Source organism: Talpa occidentalis, unplaced genomic scaffold, assembly GCF_014898055.3.
Source record: "Talpa occidentalis isolate TD23 unplaced genomic scaffold, MPIMG_talOcc4v2.1 talOcc4.13, whole genome shotgun sequence".
Taxonomy (NCBI): Eukaryota; Metazoa; Chordata; class Mammalia; order Eulipotyphla; family Talpidae; genus Talpa; species Talpa occidentalis.
This window is the reverse complement of record NW_023601322.1, coordinates 89390018-89408785: the sequence shown is the minus strand read 5'-3', so window position 1 is coordinate 89408785 and position 18768 is coordinate 89390018. Positions and strand designations below refer to the sequence as shown.

Below are 18768 nucleotides of genomic sequence, written 5' to 3'. Positions count from 1 at the left end.
ATCTTTCATGCCTCACAGGATAGGGCAGAAAGCTAGAAGGTGATTATACTGGACAGGATATTACTACTAGGTTTTTTCTCTTAAGTTTTTATTTCAGAGCAAAGGTAAAAAGTGAAATCCAGGAGTGATCCAAATTAGAATCACTCTGCAGGACCTTGGGCAAGTCTCTTAAAATTTATAAAAAATCTATTATTTCGATAAAGACCTTAAGCACCTCTAGAAGCCTGAAGGAAAAAGCAAGCATGTGAAAGGCAATGCCGACGTAAAAAAGATTTGAAGAGCAAAATCAACAGGAGCTACTGACAACATCAGCTTTCCAAGTTGCAAGTTCACAGGAAGGATTTAACTGGGCCCAAAACTGAACAGGGAGCTAACAGCTGTATCTGGATGGATAAGAAACAGACCAGAGTGACAGCCGTCCAGGGAGAGGCCGACAGCTGGACAGAGGGCACATCAGAATGAATGCCGGTCTGCCCCAGGCCGCGCCTGCAGGCTCACCACCTCCCCAGGAACTGACAACTGTCAATGTCTTTCTTACAAACATACCAGCTCCCATGCGGAGACACTCACCTCCATCCAAGAAGGCTCCTGCTCCTGGGGAGTCCTCTGCAAGACGGCCCCTCGGTATTTTATTAGCATTAAAACATTAACCACCTTTTTGGCAATTTGTGACTGGTAACCCCTACAACTCCTGAAAACCGATTCACAATTCCTAGAATGAGCCCCTTTTCGGGTCTGGATTTTTGTTTCTTTCATTATTTTGTCTGTTTTTTAAGCGTATCCCCAGTGATTCATTGTAAGTATAGAATTTCAGGGACATGTGAAGTCAAATACCTTAAAAAAAAAAGCAAGCATGGCTTATACAGTCAATCTTAACAAGACAGCACAAGTTCTTACCCTGGTGTGCGTGCGAATATGCATCTTCAAGCCATCATTTTTGCTGAATCCTTTTTCACAGTAAGGACACTGATAAGGCCGCTCACCTGCAAGGAAGCGGCTGGGTCAGAAAAACATCAAAATAGAGATGAACACCCTGCCCGACCCCACCCTAGACCCCGCAGCGGGCCCCGGCCTGGCCAGGAGCGGCTCTGGGCCCGGCTGGTGGTCGGCTCGGCAGGTCAGCACTAGCCAGCAGCCGGCTCGCTCTGCTGTCCTTGTAACACGGGGGCCCAAGTTAATCTCTGATCTTCATAGATTCATTACAAAGATTTCCTATTAATCAGCTTATTCTGCCACTGTACAGACCTTTATGAGGGTACTGATACAATTATTCATCGATACAAAATATTGTATCTCAAGGCGATGAATTTCTCGAATTCATGAAACGGGTGTGTGTTAAATAACCACAAATTGTTAAACTAAATAATCATCACAACAAGAGGACAAGAAACGTACACACACCTCCCCGCCCCCCCTCCCCCCTTTTTTTTTTAATTCCGCTGTGAAGTGACAAAATGTGATCTTCAGGCGGACTCGGAGGTAGCCTCAGGTCAAAAATGGGCAGTGACTCAAGATCACTCATTTATTTATTCCTCCACTTAACGATGTACCTGTCAGGAAGGAGGTTAGACCCTGCTGCAACCAGAGGTCGAAGCAATAAAGTGTTTGCCTTCAGCAAAATAAAACTTGTGTTTTCCTCAGACACAGGCGTGCATGCCCTTCCTCCACCCTCTCATGTCAGTTTGATTTTCATCTGATCCGGTGCAGAACCGCTCATATTATCCCCAGAGCCCCTTCTCAGGTCAACAAAGGGGCTCAGTCACCTGGCTCCATGGCCGCCCCGGCCTCCCCCGTCCCTGCTGCAGACACGAGGGCACGTTCTTGGGTTCTGATGCCCCTGCTCCCCTGCAGCCTTGCTCTGTGCTGCTGGAGGCCTGTCATCAGCAGCATCCCGAGCACAGCCCCAATACCACCGCATCCCCCCAAACTCCGCTCCTGGAGGAGCCCCAGGCACCCTCCCACTGGCCTGGGCACTGGAAAATTATGAAACTGGGACCTCCCTAGTGGCGCAAGGGGTTAAGTTTCAGCACTATGAAGCTATCGGCAGCCACTGCAGCAGAGTTCGATCCCCAGGCAGGCAGCTACCCACAAGACACAGCAGACCTCTCCTGTCTTGCCCGCTGCTCCCCTCAGTAGTGTATTTCGTCAGTCTGCCTGTTCTGTTCCCCGCTCTGTCTCTGGTGAATCCTCTCACTCCCCACCGCCCGCACCTCTGGCCTACTCCCAACTCTTGTATGCATAAATATTTTAAAAAATAAAATGATGAAACACCCCAAATGGAAAAAATAATACCCTAAAAATAACAATGACAACACCCACTAGAAAAAGGACTCTAGAATGACCTCGCAGACTCGTCAGCTTCTTCTGTGAGAAATAATTGAGCTCTGCACCACGTCAACTGCCCTGGAATTTGTCCATCGTCACAGTGAGGCCTGAGGAAGGGGTGCTTCCCACAAAGAATATGGGCTTTATTGCAACAATATGAAAATATAGTCGTAAACCTACACTGATGTGTTGATGTTAATTCCAGATCTGTTGAATCTAAATCTTGAACTACGCAATTTTTATTTTCTTATTCAAAAACTATGAAAAGCAAATTAACTTTTTACATTTTCAAAGAAAGTTTTACTTGAGTGACAGATATTGAAGTTTGCTAACACAGATCCTTCTTAATGAGCTTATTTTGCCAGATCAATCAATAAGTCATATCTTGATAATGGATAAAGCATGATAAAGCCAGTAAAGTGGTTTGCACTTACAAAATATACTTCAGAATTTTTTAGCAAGTCTAAAATAATCTAATATCCACAGTAATTCCCTTTGTAACACACAGCTTTTTGTAGGATCTTGCTCTCCAAATAGCAATAAAATAACCAGCTACGACTTGTAGTTAGCATGGAAATTAAATCTAATATGATATACATATTATTCATTTCATAAAAACTAAAAGTGATAAGCAAGGAAAGAGCTACAGTTAAAGAATACAAAGACATTTTAGAGAAACATAAAAAAATTAATCTATTGTACCTAAGGTCCTAATATAGAGAGTTCCCCTTTATACATGAAGATTAACTTCTTTTAAAAGCATAGCTTTCCTTCCTGCTTTAGAATCTGACCATCCTGGGGCCTCCCCAGTAGCGCAGCGGTTGAGCGCTGGGTTGCAAAGCTGCTGGCGACCTCTGCGGCGCCGGTTCGATCCCCGGCTGCTCCCCGGCCACCGAAGGAGGGTCCCACATGGCGCGCAGACCCCTCCTGCCGCCCGCTGCTCCCCTCAGCAGTGTACTTCGGTCCTTCTGCCTGCTCTGCTTCCCGCTCTGGCTCTGGTGAATTCTCTCACCCTCCCGCGCTTCTGACTGTACCCAGTGCATGTATAAACAAAAACGAACGAACAAACAAACAAATAAATAAATAAAAACATGCCTCTAAAAAAAAAAAAAAAATCTGACCATCCTGGGTTTGAACGCTTCTCAAATTCTTTCCAGTTTTAATTTGGGGGAAGTTGCTCAACCTCATGGAACCTTTAAGATACGAGATAAATTCTACTTATCTCTTAGGGACAGTGCCCATATGTCCAGCTTGGCCTAAGGTAGCCTCAGTTTAAGCAGCGTATGTTAGAACAATTATTAATAACAATCCCTTCACAAGGGTCTGACCAGAACAATAAAAATTTATGACAAAGGAGCTAAGAATATACAACAGAGTTAGAAAATTCTCTTCACTAAATGGTATTGGGAAAACTGGATAACCATATGCAGGATAGATAAACACATGCCCAAGTTCATTATAGCATTATTCCCCAACACTAAGGGTTGAGTGAACTAAGCGCCACTCTAGGAATGAATGGATAATGGTGTGTATATATATATAAGGGATTCATACTCAGCTATAAAAAAAAAAAAAGAAATAAAATGGAATTCTACTATTTGCAACAAGGGTGAATCTTGAGAGTATTAAGCTTAGTTAAACAAGTCAAACAGAGGAAAGACAAACGCTGCCTGTTTTTCACTTGTATGAGGAATATAAAGAAACCAAAACAAACTCTAAGCTGTAAGAACAAAGTAGCCAAAGGGAAGATGGAAGAGGGTGGGTAAATGGGGTATAAGGGATCAATGGATGAAGGATGGAAACTCGATTTTCAGGGGGAACATAATACAATATATACAGATGTTGACAGATGTTTCTCTACACCTGAGCCCTATATAATGCTATAAACCACTGTTATTTCAATCTTCTAAAGGTAGGGAAAAAATGAAAAAAGACAAACAGGTGAAGAAACAGACACATCAGGAGAATGGGGAGAAGGCTTCTGTCAAGACTAGGGCTGTGTTGCCACAGGCAAGGAACCCCCCAGAAGCCATGAGAGGCCCAGAACAAATCCTGCCCTAAACACCTTCGGGGTGGGGGACACAGCCCTGCTAGGAGTCTCGTCCTGCTAGAATCTAGAAGTCCTTGACCTTGGACTTCTAGATTTCAGAACAGTTCACCAACAAACTTTTGTCATTTAAACTACTCAATCTGCATTGCCTTTTTATATGGCCCTAAAAGTGACATGATTGTACAATGGCCATTGTCATCATCAATGATGTCTATGCAGGCTGCCCACAAGGCCTGGGAGGGAAGCTTGTACCCTGCCTGCACTCTGACCTTGAGTCACTGGAGATACTGAAGTTCAAGTCCCCTTATCCATTCTCTCTCCCAGAGCATAACTCCACTTTCAACGGATGCCACTGGGCAAATAGCTTTGAAAAGCAGAATTTATTTGAAAATGATAGTCCGTGGTTTATAAGTCAGACTAGATTCTACAATTAGCCGCTCCCCTTTGAGTGGGAGCATGCTTAGGGCAACGCTGCCTTCCAGAGACTCTGAGGGCACAGCCACCTGCTGTCCCACACAAGCTGAAGGTTGCCTGTGCAAGTCAACCTGCTGACAACCACTGACGTTATTTGCTTTGTTTGCACAGTAAAGAGAAGCTATTATTTTTTCCATACTAAGCAGATGATACTTCTGTTCGTCATTTCAAGTTAGGGTGCCTGAAAGACTTACTTGCACAGGAAATTATTCTGCTGTGAATAAGAACTAACCTGGGTCAACTCTAAGAACACAGATCTTTCTCATTTCAGCACTGCTGTGTGAGCACAGGTTCTGATCAACCAGATGATACATAATGGTAACTACCACTCTTTGCTATCTGCTCGGTTTAGACACTGTCTTCATTTTGCTTAGGCTAGCCACAGTGTGCAAATTCTGATTCCATGAAAATGTGTCTGATTTCAGCTGTAAAAAGTTGATTAAAAGAAATTAGAAGTAACCAAACTTAAAACATCCAGAGCCCACATACATTAGCGATTTTATTTTATTTTTTCTTAAAGATTTTATTTATTTATTTATACAAGCACTGGTACAGTCAGAAGTGCGGGAGGGTGAGAGAATTCACCAGAGCCAGAGCGGGGAAGAGAACAGCCAGACAGATGGAGGACACTGCTGAGGGGAACAGGAGAGGCCTGCGCGCCATGTGGGACCCTCGCCTGGCAGCCGGCGCTGCAGAGGCTGCGGGGAGCTTCGCAGCCCAGCGCTCAACCGCTGCGCCACTGGGGAGGCCCCATACATTAGCAATTTTAATTATTGCAATGTTACGGTGGAGGTGTAGCTATCTATAGTTTACAAAAGAGGAAAGTAAGGCACAGGAAGACGAGGACTCTGCTTAGATCACACAGCTATTAATGGTGGAATCAGAATTTTAGCTCTTAACCCTTCACTTTTATGCTATCACATAAATTAATCGTATGACTAGTGTTTTGTATAAATTAGACTTCCTAAAGTTATTGACAAACACTGTGCTTCTTGGGACCACAGCTAACATTGACCAGACCTTTCTGAGTGGTAGCTTTGGCTGCTCTTTCAGTAATCAAAGTTCATCAGGAAAAGTTAGGGGGCAGGTGGGGAATGTGTGTTATTTGTCAAAGACGGCCCCAAGTGAACGCCAGTGCTGACAGGAGGTGAAGCTGGGCCTTCGGGACGCACGCAAGTAATCACCTTTGACCTTTACAAAGGAAACGCAATGTTGGCCACTATCACACACTACACAGTGAGATTTAGCCACCAATAGTCAGAGTTCACGAGCAGAGCAGCATAAATAATAATGAAGGGTACAGAGGAACAAACTATTTCTGTTTTAACTAAGGAAGACAGATGAGCTCTCTGCATCTACTCCTCTCTGTAATTATATTCTGACATGGAATAACGTTAAATCCACTTATGTTTTCCTCAAACACAGAAGGAACAAACAGAAACATGGTAACAACTGTAAGTGTTGATTTTTAGCTTATTTTCAAGGTATCTTCTAGCTATGGTGTTTACCGAACAACAAAATCACTGTCTCTTCAGTTTTACTCGGTGTGCTGAGAAGGACGAGAAAACACCAAAGAAAAACATCTGCAGGTACTGATACATTCTATGAATATGAAACAAGAAATATGTTTAAGAAAGACATCTGCGTGACACAGGCAGGAGAAGGACAGCTAAGATCCTAAGGTAAAAGAATTGAAAGGCAGCTTCTGGATGCCAGTTTAACACTATTCCAGCAAGTTGTGTAACTCTCCAGTCTTTGAATCAAGCCTTCAGCAACAAGGGGAACAGAAGCAAAAAAAAAAAAAAAAAAAAAAAAGGGGTCTAAACAATCGAAAATGTTTTTGTACAGTGAAAGGAATTATCATTAAAATGAAAAGACACCTTACCGAATGGGAGAAAATATTTATGCATCATGCAACCAGCAAGAGGCTAATATCTAACCTCTACAAAGAATCTATTAAATTTAGTGGGAAGAAAACACATAACCCGATCAAAACCTGGGCAGAAGACCGCAACAGGTACTTCTCCAAGGAAGACTCAGAGGGCCAACAGCACATAAAAAATGCTCGTCATCGGGCCTCCCCGGTGGCACAGCGGTTGAGCGCTGGGTTGCGAAGCTGCCCACAGCCTCTGCAGCACCGGTTCGATCCCCAGCCGCCAGGTGAGGGTCCCACATGGCACGCAGACCTCTCCTGCCACGCCTGCTGCTCCCCTCAGCAGTGTACTTCAGTCCTTCTGCCTGCTTTGCTCCCCACTCTGGCTCTGGTGAATTCTCTCACCCTCCCGCGCTTCTGACTGTACCCAGTGCTTGTATAAATAAATAAATAAACCTTTAAAAAAAATGCTCATCATCACTGATCATCTGGGAAATGCAAATCAAAACCACAATGAGATCCCCCCCACCAACTCCAGTTGAGAATGACCTTTATCAAAAAGACCAGAAACAAAGAGCTATGTGAGGTTGTGGAGAAAAGGGAACCCTCTTACACCACTGGCAGGAATGCAGACTGCTCTGGCCCCTGTGGAAAGCTGTGTGGAGGTTTCTCAAATATTAATAATAGATGAGCCGTATGATCTACGAATCCCACTCCTAGGGTTCTGGCCAAAGAATGCAGAGTCACTAATTTGATGGGATGTCTGCACTGCTACGCTCACTGGAGCACTATTTACAACAGCCACATTATGGCAACCACCAAAGGGCCCAAGGAATGATGAGTGGGTGAGTGATAAGCAGGCTAGATGATGGAATATTACTCAGCTATAAAAAAGGTGAGCTCTTGCCATTTGTGATAATGCTGGAGGGGCTTGCGCTAAGTGAAATAAGTTAGAAGGAGAAAGACAAGGAGCAGATGATTTCACTCATGTCTGGAATATAAAGAAACAAAACAAAGAACAGACAAAACTAAGCCAAACAAACAAAAGACTTGAAATTTGAGTGCAAAACCAAGGCTCCCAGAGAGGGAAGGTGGAGGGTGAGAAGCAAGGGGTGAGGGGCCCCAATGGACTATGGTGGGGGATTACAGGGGCTTTGCTAGGAGGGGATGTGGTAACACACATCTGAGGAGATGCGAGCCTATACCCCAAATCATACACAGTGCTGTAAACCAATATTAGCACAATAAAACATTACATGATTTTTTTTTAATTAAAAAGTTTAGGTTTCTTTGGTTACTGAGCTTAAAATAAGTATCTCCAAATTCTCACATCTGAGATAGAAATAGTTTCAAAGCACTGAAATGTGCCCAGCGTTGGGATTAAGGGAATGTTTCAGAAAAGAACTCCAGCACATTGGGGACAGCCTTTCAAAGGCAGCTAGTAACACTGAAAAGGGACAGAGAACACCTAAGCAGAGCCTTGCCTGGACTGGAAAGACACTACCTGAGACTTTGACAGGGAAAATGAATTATGACAACAACGATCTACTAAGAAGTATGCCTTGGGGGGAAAAAAAAAACAGGAACAAATCTGATTCCAGTTAAATATATGCCATTTGATTTACTGATGTTACCATTATTTTATGCAATATAATTTTAAAGATAGCAGAGGAACTCTAGCCCTCACCAAAGGTTGAACATAGTATTAATAATATTAAAGCAGCATCTTAAATGTTGTGATAGGCACTCCAGTGAGCATGCATTTTCATCATAAATAGACCCTAAAGCCTCTCAATCTCTGAATACCCATCTCCCATCATGGAATCAACTGAGTGTCCAACATGTTGACACAAATCCTTCTACAGATCTATGCTGGCACAACAGGACATTAAGAGAAATCTTGCAAGCCTTCGTATTCTAAAACCGGACATGCTGATATTCTTAGTAGACTTAACTAAAGAAATGAACTCGACCACTCTGTCAGGAGGCTCAAAGATGAAATTTCATTTCCTGCAATTCAACACACTGAGTGCAAAAGATTCAGGAATAATGGCTGTGCTCCATCGTGAAGTTTAAAATATATTTAAAATGAGAAATTTTATGCTCTGCCTATTTTACTAGGGTTTTGGTTGGTTTTTTTTTTTTTTTTTTTTTTTGGCCTATATAGTTGTGCTTTGAAAAGTTCTTAAAACATCAAGAAAGTTTAGTATTTAAAGCATCTGGTGAAGAGCAGTTTGATTCAAATAAGTAAAATACCTTTAGGGGGTATTTTAATAATTTTAACTATTACTTCATGAGTATTTTATTTTGTGAGTATATTTTTGAAAGCTGTGTACATTTCAGAGAATGATCATCCAATAAAAATCTGCAAACACAGAAAATGTAAGAATAATCAAACTTATTTTCAGTGAGTCCAAAGTAAATAATATTTAAGTAATTAAATGTTTAAAGATTTCTAAGCCCAAATTATCAGTTTTCATTTTCTAACAAAGGGGCAACTTTCAAAACTCAAAAGTGTATGTTTTGTGAGAAATATGCTAAGATGCCTCCACCTAATTGAACTCTGAAATACATGTCATATGTGGGAATTCTTTAGAAAAAGTTTGTATTTGTTTCCCAGAATGATCATTGTTCTGGCTTACTTGTTTTGGTGGGCTGAGAAAATGGTTACCAAGTATCAAAATAACTTACTCTAAATGAAAATTACACCAATAAAAATAATGGTGCAAGCAGCACCCAATCAACTTTCCAATCCCTCCCTTTCAATCCCCTGGACGTCTAATAAATTACAAGTACACCACAGAGAGAAGGGAAATGCTATCCAGACAAGTGGGAGGAGCTCAAGTTCATTTTTGGCACTTTTCTATGAATGGAAATAACTTCTTTTTTCTGTAGCAGAAAGTGCCAATGAAAGCCTGCTGGTCCCGCTGAACCCCACACAGTCACTCTCAGAATGCTCCCATTAATCAAACCCCAAAGAGTCTCTCCTGATGTAAAGTCAATCCCAAGGACGCCATCTTTGAAAGAAAGACAACAAGAGTCTGAATTTGACATCTGCTTCTTGAATAGTTACACAGAATCTCTACTTAGAAAGTGTAAAGGGTGTGCTACTGTAAGGAAGTGGGCAATAAAATGTACAGATTGGAAGGTGGACTGAATGAATGAGCCTTTTCTCTCAAAATACTCCTACTCCCGAATGAACAGAAATCCAGTATTTTTTTTTTTAAAGCAAGATTCTGAGACAAACAAGTAAAAGATGCCTCTTTTCCCGTAAGAATCTCAGAGTTATGTTCTCCCCACCGTGTTTTAAAGAGAGGGCAAGAGCCCAAATTAGATGAGATTCTTTTAAATTTTTGCACAGAAGAACTAGGGTTCAGGCCAGCAGCACAGGGGGTGGGAGGATTCAACAGAGACAGAATGGGAAGCAGAACAGGCAGATTGACTGAAATACACTGCTGAGGGGAGCAGCAGACAAGACAGAAGAGGTCTGCTGTGCCATGTGCGTTGCTCCCTGGCCAGGGATTGAACTCAGGCCATAGTGGTGATAGCCCTGAGACTTAACCCTGAGGCCACCAGGGAGGCCCCCAGATGAGGGGAGATTCACTGGGAAGAAGAAAGAAAGGGCAGCTGTGAGCTCACTGATTTCCTCTGAGATGATAAAGAGCCAGCCCTGTTCATGGATTGAGGGCAAAATGAAAACTGCATTTGGTTAAAGCAAACAATTGCAAAACTAAAAAGGACACGAGTTAGTGAATAATAACCTAATGCAATTAGCTTACGAGAGAAAGTGGAAGGTTCCATGCAGGGGTTCCTGCACCCCAGTACCCAGATATATAAACAGCAGGACAGGAGCCCAGTGTGAGGAACAGGACCCTCGAGGTCCTGATGTGCCTGCTGCCAGCAGCGCGGTGAGGGGGGGGTGTTTCATAAGCAGGACAAACTTCCCAACAATCCAGACACTGGCAAAATCTTCAAAGTTCTGGCCAAGAAAGACAAACTCCCGTGTGGATTTCTACACCGCTACATTAAGAGAAAATTTAAAGTAAGGTGTGGGTTTGGTTTTGTTGTTAGGGAAGCAGACATTGGTAGGGAAGATCGTTAATCCTTTCACCCAGCAGTTGTCCGTGTTTAGGAATTTCTGCCTGCGATTTATTTAAGGCGGGATTTACAGGCATGCTTGGCCAACAGTGGTCGTGGAGCAATAAAGCCATGACACTCAGGTGCCGGCACATGAGGGGGTTTCCTGTGAATAGTGCCAGCGAGGAAGAATTAGGAGGACGGGAAAGCCAGACATTACTCCTTACTCCAAATCTAGAAAAGCCATAAAGCCTCCCGAGCCCTCAAGAACAACTCAGAGCTGGCAGGAAAAGGCAAGAGAGAAATTGTCACTGGGGGAGGAAGCGGCAGCAAGGGTAGGAAATGCTGGTGTTTCAAACTTAATTGACGTAGCTACTGATGACATCAGCTAATAATTTACCAACTGTATTTCTGCTGCATAGTGGATGAAAGCTGTGGCTTAAAGTCTCTTCCATCTTTGAGGATCCCAGTATATGCAAAAAATGAAGAAATGACCAGGGACAGCTACATAGTGCAGGTGTGTTTCATGGGATCCCTGTGCCTGTATTATCACTTCGTTTGGAGATCGTGCACGAGACAAGACAGACGGTCACCCCTCACTGTACCTATGCACCGTGTGCCACTCTGTAACAAACATACACACTATCACTTTCGCATTGAAACCCTAGACTGTTGATGTTTTCAGTGAAAGAGAACAGATAATCATGCTAGCAATGAAAATCAAAATGAACGGTCTCTCTCCTGTTATGTACGCTTGTGACGAGCAAAAAACCAACTGGGGCAGATTTGAGTACCGAAAAAAGTGGGGGGAGGGATTATACCTTCCACAGATGCACTTGGAGATCAGAAGTTATTTCAAGTGAAGAAATACTTCTGAGAAAACAAAAATCATACAGTAAAAGGCTTTAACCATCCAGGACAATTTCTTAGTTTTGCAAATAGAAGTTCTTTAACTGAGAGTTGAGGAAACTATTTATTTCCATGCAGAATCTATATGCAGGTAGTCTCTTAATTCTGAGACAACGTGCAGATAAAAGAACTTTAGATTTGGCCAAAAAGTAGCAATTAACCACTTAGAAAATAAAAAAAAAATCCCTCTTGACATTTGAAGCTAGTTCATTCTAATAAAAAAAAAAGCTTTAAATTTTCATTTATACATAATCAAGTATCTATTTTTATTAATTTACAGTTACTGTCTTATACTGACTTTTAATTATCTATGGCTATTCTTTTAGGACTTTGAACAAATACTTGGAAAAAAAGAATAAATTTTTAGAAAAAGCATTAGAGAATGAACAAGAGTGGTTAAAAATCCAAGTATAATATATTATAACTATAATTATATTATAGTTATATTCTGATCCTTTCTTTCTAAGCTGATCATGGGCATTCTCCCCCACCCCCCAAAGTAAATATTTCCTAAGACAGTGATTCATGACTACATTCAAATAACAGCATGGGAGCCAGCCTAGAACAGAAGGGCCAGCACAGCCGGTCTCTATTAACACGCAAAGTTGGTTGGAACTGTAGGCAAGTAATTAACCTTCTGCCCAGAGCTTTAAAAACCCGAAAGCAGTTCCTAGAACTCCTCTTGTAATTTATGAACAACTGATAGAATTTATGTCACAGTCCGTGGATCCCCCTGTGGAATGAATCCCACTCTCACTGACCCCGAGAAGCTATAAACCTCAAGAGAATGTGCTCTACTATTTCTGCTGACCCAGAGAGCACCATCTCTGCCATTCCAGTCTGGAAAACCAGGGGATAAATCACAGAGCTGCCTGCCAGGCACAGACCCAAACACTCACCTCCGCTTATGGCAACGGCAACACACAGCACACGTAGCTTCGCTCCCCGCAAGCTGCCCTGCTTGACAGCAAACCCTCATCCGTGTTCTGAAGATGATCTATATTGCTGCTGCTAAAGGTTATATAAAGATGTTGCCCAGGACACTGGGGACAGAGGGTCACGGTGTTCCCAGCAAGTATGACTGCCCGTGATCAAGTCCACGGAGGAGGAACAGCAACACACACAGCTGCATCGGCAGCATCAGTGCCCCTTATCCCCACCTTTCCAACCTGCCTCACTGTGGGCCGTGCCAAGTTCTGCACATACACTTTCATTTCTTGGCCCAGAAACAGTGCTATGAAGATGGTACCGTCAGGCTCCATTTGTCAGATGAGAAACTAAGCTTTTAAGAGGTTCAACAACTTACTAAAGCTCATGGAAGGAGAAATTGAGAAAGCGGAGTTTGAAAGTCTGTAATCTGACTCCAGGATCCCTACTCTGGATGTGAACCAGGTATTAAATAATCCAGTATTCTAGATAGTTGATTTATGGGGTGGGAAGCCAAGTTCTTGGTTAGACCAGAAGTAACCAACTTAGAGACCCTCAAGCTTCTCAGTGGAGATTAGTATCCTCAGTTGGCTTATATATCAACAAGACAGTATCATCAAACCTTATGGAAGGAATTATGTAATTCCATGGTGAGTTCATGAGGAACAGTCAGGGTTAAAAGGTCCGTGAAAGAATATGAAGGAGAAATATCAGTAATGTGATATATCGGAAACAACTTACACCCTTGTTCAGTGGTAGAGGAACCTCAGAAGAGTTGTGTAAGCTCAGCAAATCACTATTTTGTTGGGCATTACTTCAACTACAAGACTTGAAGCAGGTAATTTCTGAAATTCCTTTCTAGTCAAAAAGTCAAGAATATGATGCTTTAATAATCTATAAAGGCAGATGGCCGGTCACACTTGTCTTGGGTGCTCTCCTGCCAATCCCCTAATAGGAAGAATGAATGGGCTTAAGAAGGTAGATGCAAGTTCATGGACCTAACAGTTTTGTCGGACTTTACCCTACAGGACAAAACAGTGGTGTGGGATTAGATGAAGAGAGGGAGCAGATGCAGGGGAAATATCAGGAAGCAAGACACAAAGTGGTGGTCACGTAAGGGTAAAAATCAATCAAAATGTCCAAGCATCAGAGATTTTCAATGTTTTTTTTTTTTTAAATACTTTCAATTAAAAAAAATGACAACAAAGACTTAAATACTAATAAGACTGCTCCTAGAAGTTACTGACAGGAGGAACCCAAGGCTGAGTCATTACTGTCTTATAAGATCATTCATCACAAGCCAAGAAGACCCGTTCTCAGAAAATTTATGTGACAGACACTGCTTTAATGCTGTGCAAAAAAATACTGTCCTATGTCAGACAGGGAAAGATGAAGGAATAAAGAGTACTATTTCCTCTTCATAAACTGTAGAGGTATTTAATGTTATAAAAAGAGACCTGGGCCTCCCTGGTGGCACAAGGGGTTAAGACACAACCTATGAAGCTAACCACAGCCACTGCAGCACGAGTTCAATCCCCGGCCAGGAAGATACCCACATGGCACAGCAGACCTCTCCTATCTCACCTGCTGCTCCCCTCACCAGTGTGTTACAGTCGATCTGCCTGTTCTGTTTTCCACTCTGTGTCTGGTGAATCCTCTCACACACCCCCCCCCCGCCCCTATCCCTCTGGCCTCTACCCCAGTTCTTGTATGCATAAATAAATAAATCTTTAAAAAAAAAAAAAAGAGACCTGACTTCTCAAATCACTGGACAGTTTCAATACTATAAAAACACACTAAAAATGACTCCATTATAATGGAAAAGAGATGAAAAGATTATTAAGTTCATAAAAATCTTGTCACATTACAGTGAAGTCAAATGTACATCCACCTCATTAAAAGGTCAAGCTACCATTAATAATTCTTGCCTAGAGATTTAAAAAAAAAAAAAAAGGTATTATGGCCACACAACTACATGACCTTCTGGAAAAACTATGGAGATGGTGAAATGATCAGAGGTTGCCAGGGACCGAGGGATGGGGTGTGAACAAAGGAATTTCAGGGCAAGGAAAACACTTGGTGTGACATCGTAATGATGGATGTATGTGGTTACATATTTGTCCAATACCCCCTTGATATACGACATTGAGCGAGAATCCCAGGTAAACTACAGACTGTGGGTGATTACAACGTGTGAGTAGAGGTTTGCCAGCTGTAACAAAAATACCACTCTGACTGGGATGGTCAATGGGGAAGCCTTTGCATGTGTGGGGGCAGGAGGTAGATGTGAAATCTCTGAAATAATTGTGGGGAAGCCTCAATTTTTGCGGTGTAACCTATGACTGCACTGAAATTAAAAAGTCAAGTTTTTTAGAAAGGGAAATTGATGAAACTAAATGTAATCATTATTTCCTCTGTGTGACAACTCCCCGCTATTACAGATTACTTAGGAATAAATGAATATGGGAATGCTAAACAGGAAAAAACAAAAGCACCTTTTGTTTGCCTCTAAAGCATGTAATTTTCATTCTCATACTACCAAAATAATACAAGGCTTGGAATTTTACTCATCTTTTATACTGGGAAAGAGTTTGTTTGACCTGTAAGACTTTACTATACAAAAGTTTTAGCCTTATACAAATATATCTGTGTGGTTTTGCAACATTTTTCCTTTCTTTTCATGTTAACCATTACACATTTATAATGTTTTTACTGTCTATATACTACTCTAATTACCAAAATTACTTAGTCTCCTCAGTGCTGGATATATAGGTTATATTTCCGATGTTTTCTATTATAAAACAATTCTATAAGGAACATAAAATATACTTTTTGAAACAAACCTTACTGCCCATAGCCTACTTCTGGACTTAGAAATCAAACATACTTTGGTTTGTGACAAAAAAATGTAGTACTAATGTAATTTTTTTTTTTTTTTTTTTTTTTTGTGGGACCTTCGCTGGTGGCCGGGGATCGAATTGGTGCTGCAGAGGCTGTGGGCAGCCTCGCAACCCAGTGCTCAACTGCTGCGCCACCAGGGGAGGCCCAATAATTTTAAAATTTAAAAAAAAACCAAGGGCAAGCTGCAATGTTATAAGGCAAATATTGAGTGGTTGTTATGAGGTCATTTTGTTTTCAAGAAAAACATTAGTAACACATAGCCCAGAATGTGAAATATCCCCCAAAAAGAGTTTCCAGCTGACTTGATCATCAGAATATGGTCAGCTAAAATGCACTTTCCAAAGGTAATACATTAAGAAAATTCCATGGTGATAATTATGCCTGACACCACAAGTTAACTATCAATAAACAAACAAGATTATGTTTACAAAACTACAAATTTCAGCATAATCAACAAGTTAGTATCTCAACAAAGTTGTAAAAAAAAAAAAAAGGAAAAAATATAGAACATAAAATTCTCAGACCAATTCCCTGTAAGAAAGAAAATCGAAGGAACAGAACATGACAGTAAAAGAAATTATACTCAGTAAGGCCTGGCCGCTCAATGCTAATGAACACCACTCACTTAACTCTGGCAAAGGAGTCTTCACAAGTAGCACTATTACACAAGAATTTCAGAGATTAAACCATTAACTGACCCTCTACTATGAACCCTACTGATGATTTTACAGACATGATTTAATATATTATTCACAAGGAGCCTCTGTAGAAAAATAGGCCTCACAGAGGTGAAGTGATTTGCTCACAGTGCAAATGAGGACGAGCTGGGGGTCAGGATGGTTTTCTCCAAAGAGCCCTGTTCTTAGGAGATAGAAGTGGGACCCCCACTGTGGATCACAGAAGAAGGACTCCCTGGGGTGTGCTCCCACCCAGCAGGGGGTTCCTTAGGTAGGAAAGTCATTGAACCTCATCACTCAGACCTCTCCAACCTCAGACTGAAGATTTCAAATATGTCATTTCACAAATGTCACTGTAGCCAGGGTAACCTTTTAGCAAGTCTATTTTTTGGTGTCTCCAGGAAAATAATAGTGGTAGGTTGTGTGCTGTAACTACGGATTTGCCCAAATTTGGAGAACCGTACATATTTTTCTATTCCTGTCACAAACATAACATTATTAGCCCAACAGTAAATCCAGAGCTCAATAAATGCAATGACAATAGACCTTAGAGGGGAGCTTGAAAACTGACTATTAAGAAAGCCAGCATAGGGCCTCCCCAGTGGCGCAGTGGTTGAGCGCTGGGTTGCAAAGCTGCCCACAGCCTCTGCAGCGCCGGTTCGATCCCCGGCCACTGGGTGAGGGTCCCACGTGGCGCGCAGACCTCTCCTGCTGCCCACTGCTCCCCTCAGCAGTGTATTTCATCAGTCTGTCTGTTCTGCTCCCTGCTCTGGTGAATTCTCTCACCCTCCTGTGCTTCTGACTGTACCCAGTGCTTGCATAAATAAATAAATATATCTTTAAAAAAAAGAAAGCCAGCATAACCGTGAGGAGCAATACCAGTCTAAGCAAGCATGCAAGAGAAACATCCCAGTTTAACAGAGCAGTCTTTGTCAGCTGGGTCCAGTGAGCATGGACCAACCCACTCTTTGCTCTTCTACCCACCTGCCCCAACACACACACAAACACTCTCTTTCCTGCTTTCCTAGGCAGTTAACATCGAGAGCATTACTTCCCAATGTATGGCCTCTGTACTCCAAGAAATCTACCAGATTCCTTCAGTGATGAGCAAGGTCAACCTATCTTCATATTATTACCATTGTTCCATTTGCCTTTTCACTGTGTTGATTTTGTATTAATAGTATAAAAGTAACAGTGAGATTGACTGCGGGATGCCTTGCTACAGATCAAAATGGTAGGACCAGAACTCACTAGGAGTCACTATGTCTCGACAGCCACACTCTGGCCATAGAAATAAATGCTACTTTCATGTAGGGATACCCTGGATGAAGTACAAATCATATTTGAAAGCACCAGCTTTCGAATACCCTTTGTGGTAAGATGGGAGATAAGCACTTTTAACGGATACTCATCCACCAAAGTCATCTCAAAGTTGAGCTGTTGAAATGGAACACCATTTCTCCCTAAAACAAAAATGACAAATTATGGTAATTCAGACTTGAGTAGTTGGTAAACATTTTGTTTTGTTTTTAAATAAAAGAAGTGAATCTATCATTTTGGAAGAAAGGAAGAAGGATTGGGTGGAACAGAAGTCTTTCTGACCAAATAGAATATTCAAACAGAACCTTGAATTTGGAAAACTTGTGTCTGCTACCGCATGCTTGAAGGCTTCTACATACTCAGACATGACTAACACACTGATGACATCAACACAAGATTTTCCAAATATCTGTGTGTCGCACTACAGAATAAGCCATGGGTGAAATATACTCAAAAGTGCAAGAGACACTGATGGATTTCATTGTGACAGGAAAGGAAAAGGTTCATTGGGATGATTTTTGTTTCCACATGAGATGTCTTTAAAAAAAAATCTTTTTTTAACAAATAAAATCCAGAATTATTTGACAGTGGCTATATAAAAACTTCCCCCCCACCCTAACTATGTATCTGTGTGAGACAAGAATTTCTGCAAATTCTATACCAAAAGAACATATTGCACAAGATGAATGAGGAGGCAGATAGGAGAATCCAGCTTTTCCTCTTGAACCAAACATTAAAGAGATTTTCAAAAATGTAAAACAGTGCCTCCAATCTCACTAAGTTATTTCTGGTTAGGAAAATGTAATAATGTCCTGTAAAAATAGGTTGTTTATGTTAACATGGAGTATGTGGATTATTTTTAACCAGCCAGTGTTTTAAATGTTCTCAACTTTAATTTCCAATATAGTGAAGAGCTACAGATAAAATTATATTAGGTGCTAGGAAAATTGGAAAGCCACACATAAAAGAATGAAGTTGGATTACTCAGTAACACCACATACAAAAATAAGTTCTAAATGGCTTAAAGATTTAGATAAAAGACCTTACAATAATAAAATACATAGAAGAAAACATTGGCAATATGTTCCACAATATCAACAACAAAGATATTTTGGTAATTCAACCCCTGTAACAAGGGAATTAAAAACAAAAATAAATAACTGGGATTAACCCATTTTAAAAAGTTTCTATACAGCAAAAGAAAATACAAAATGACTAAATAGGCACTCCACGGA

At 41.4% G+C, this 18768-nt stretch overlaps 1 protein-coding gene across 6 annotated transcripts in view; it reads right to left on the bottom strand.

Annotated features, from left to right (window-relative positions):
- PRDM5 (PR/SET domain 5) overlaps positions 1–18768 on the bottom strand; it is a 158354-nt gene that overhangs the window by 46799 nt on the left and 92787 nt on the right. For all 6 annotated transcript variants that reach the window (XM_054694518.1, XM_037509506.2, XM_037509503.2 and 3 more), the window contains one exon: positions 898–983. In XM_054694518.1, the coding sequence (XP_054550493.1) occupies positions 898–983 (86 nt within the window). The remainder of the gene's footprint in view (positions 1–897; positions 984–18768) is intronic.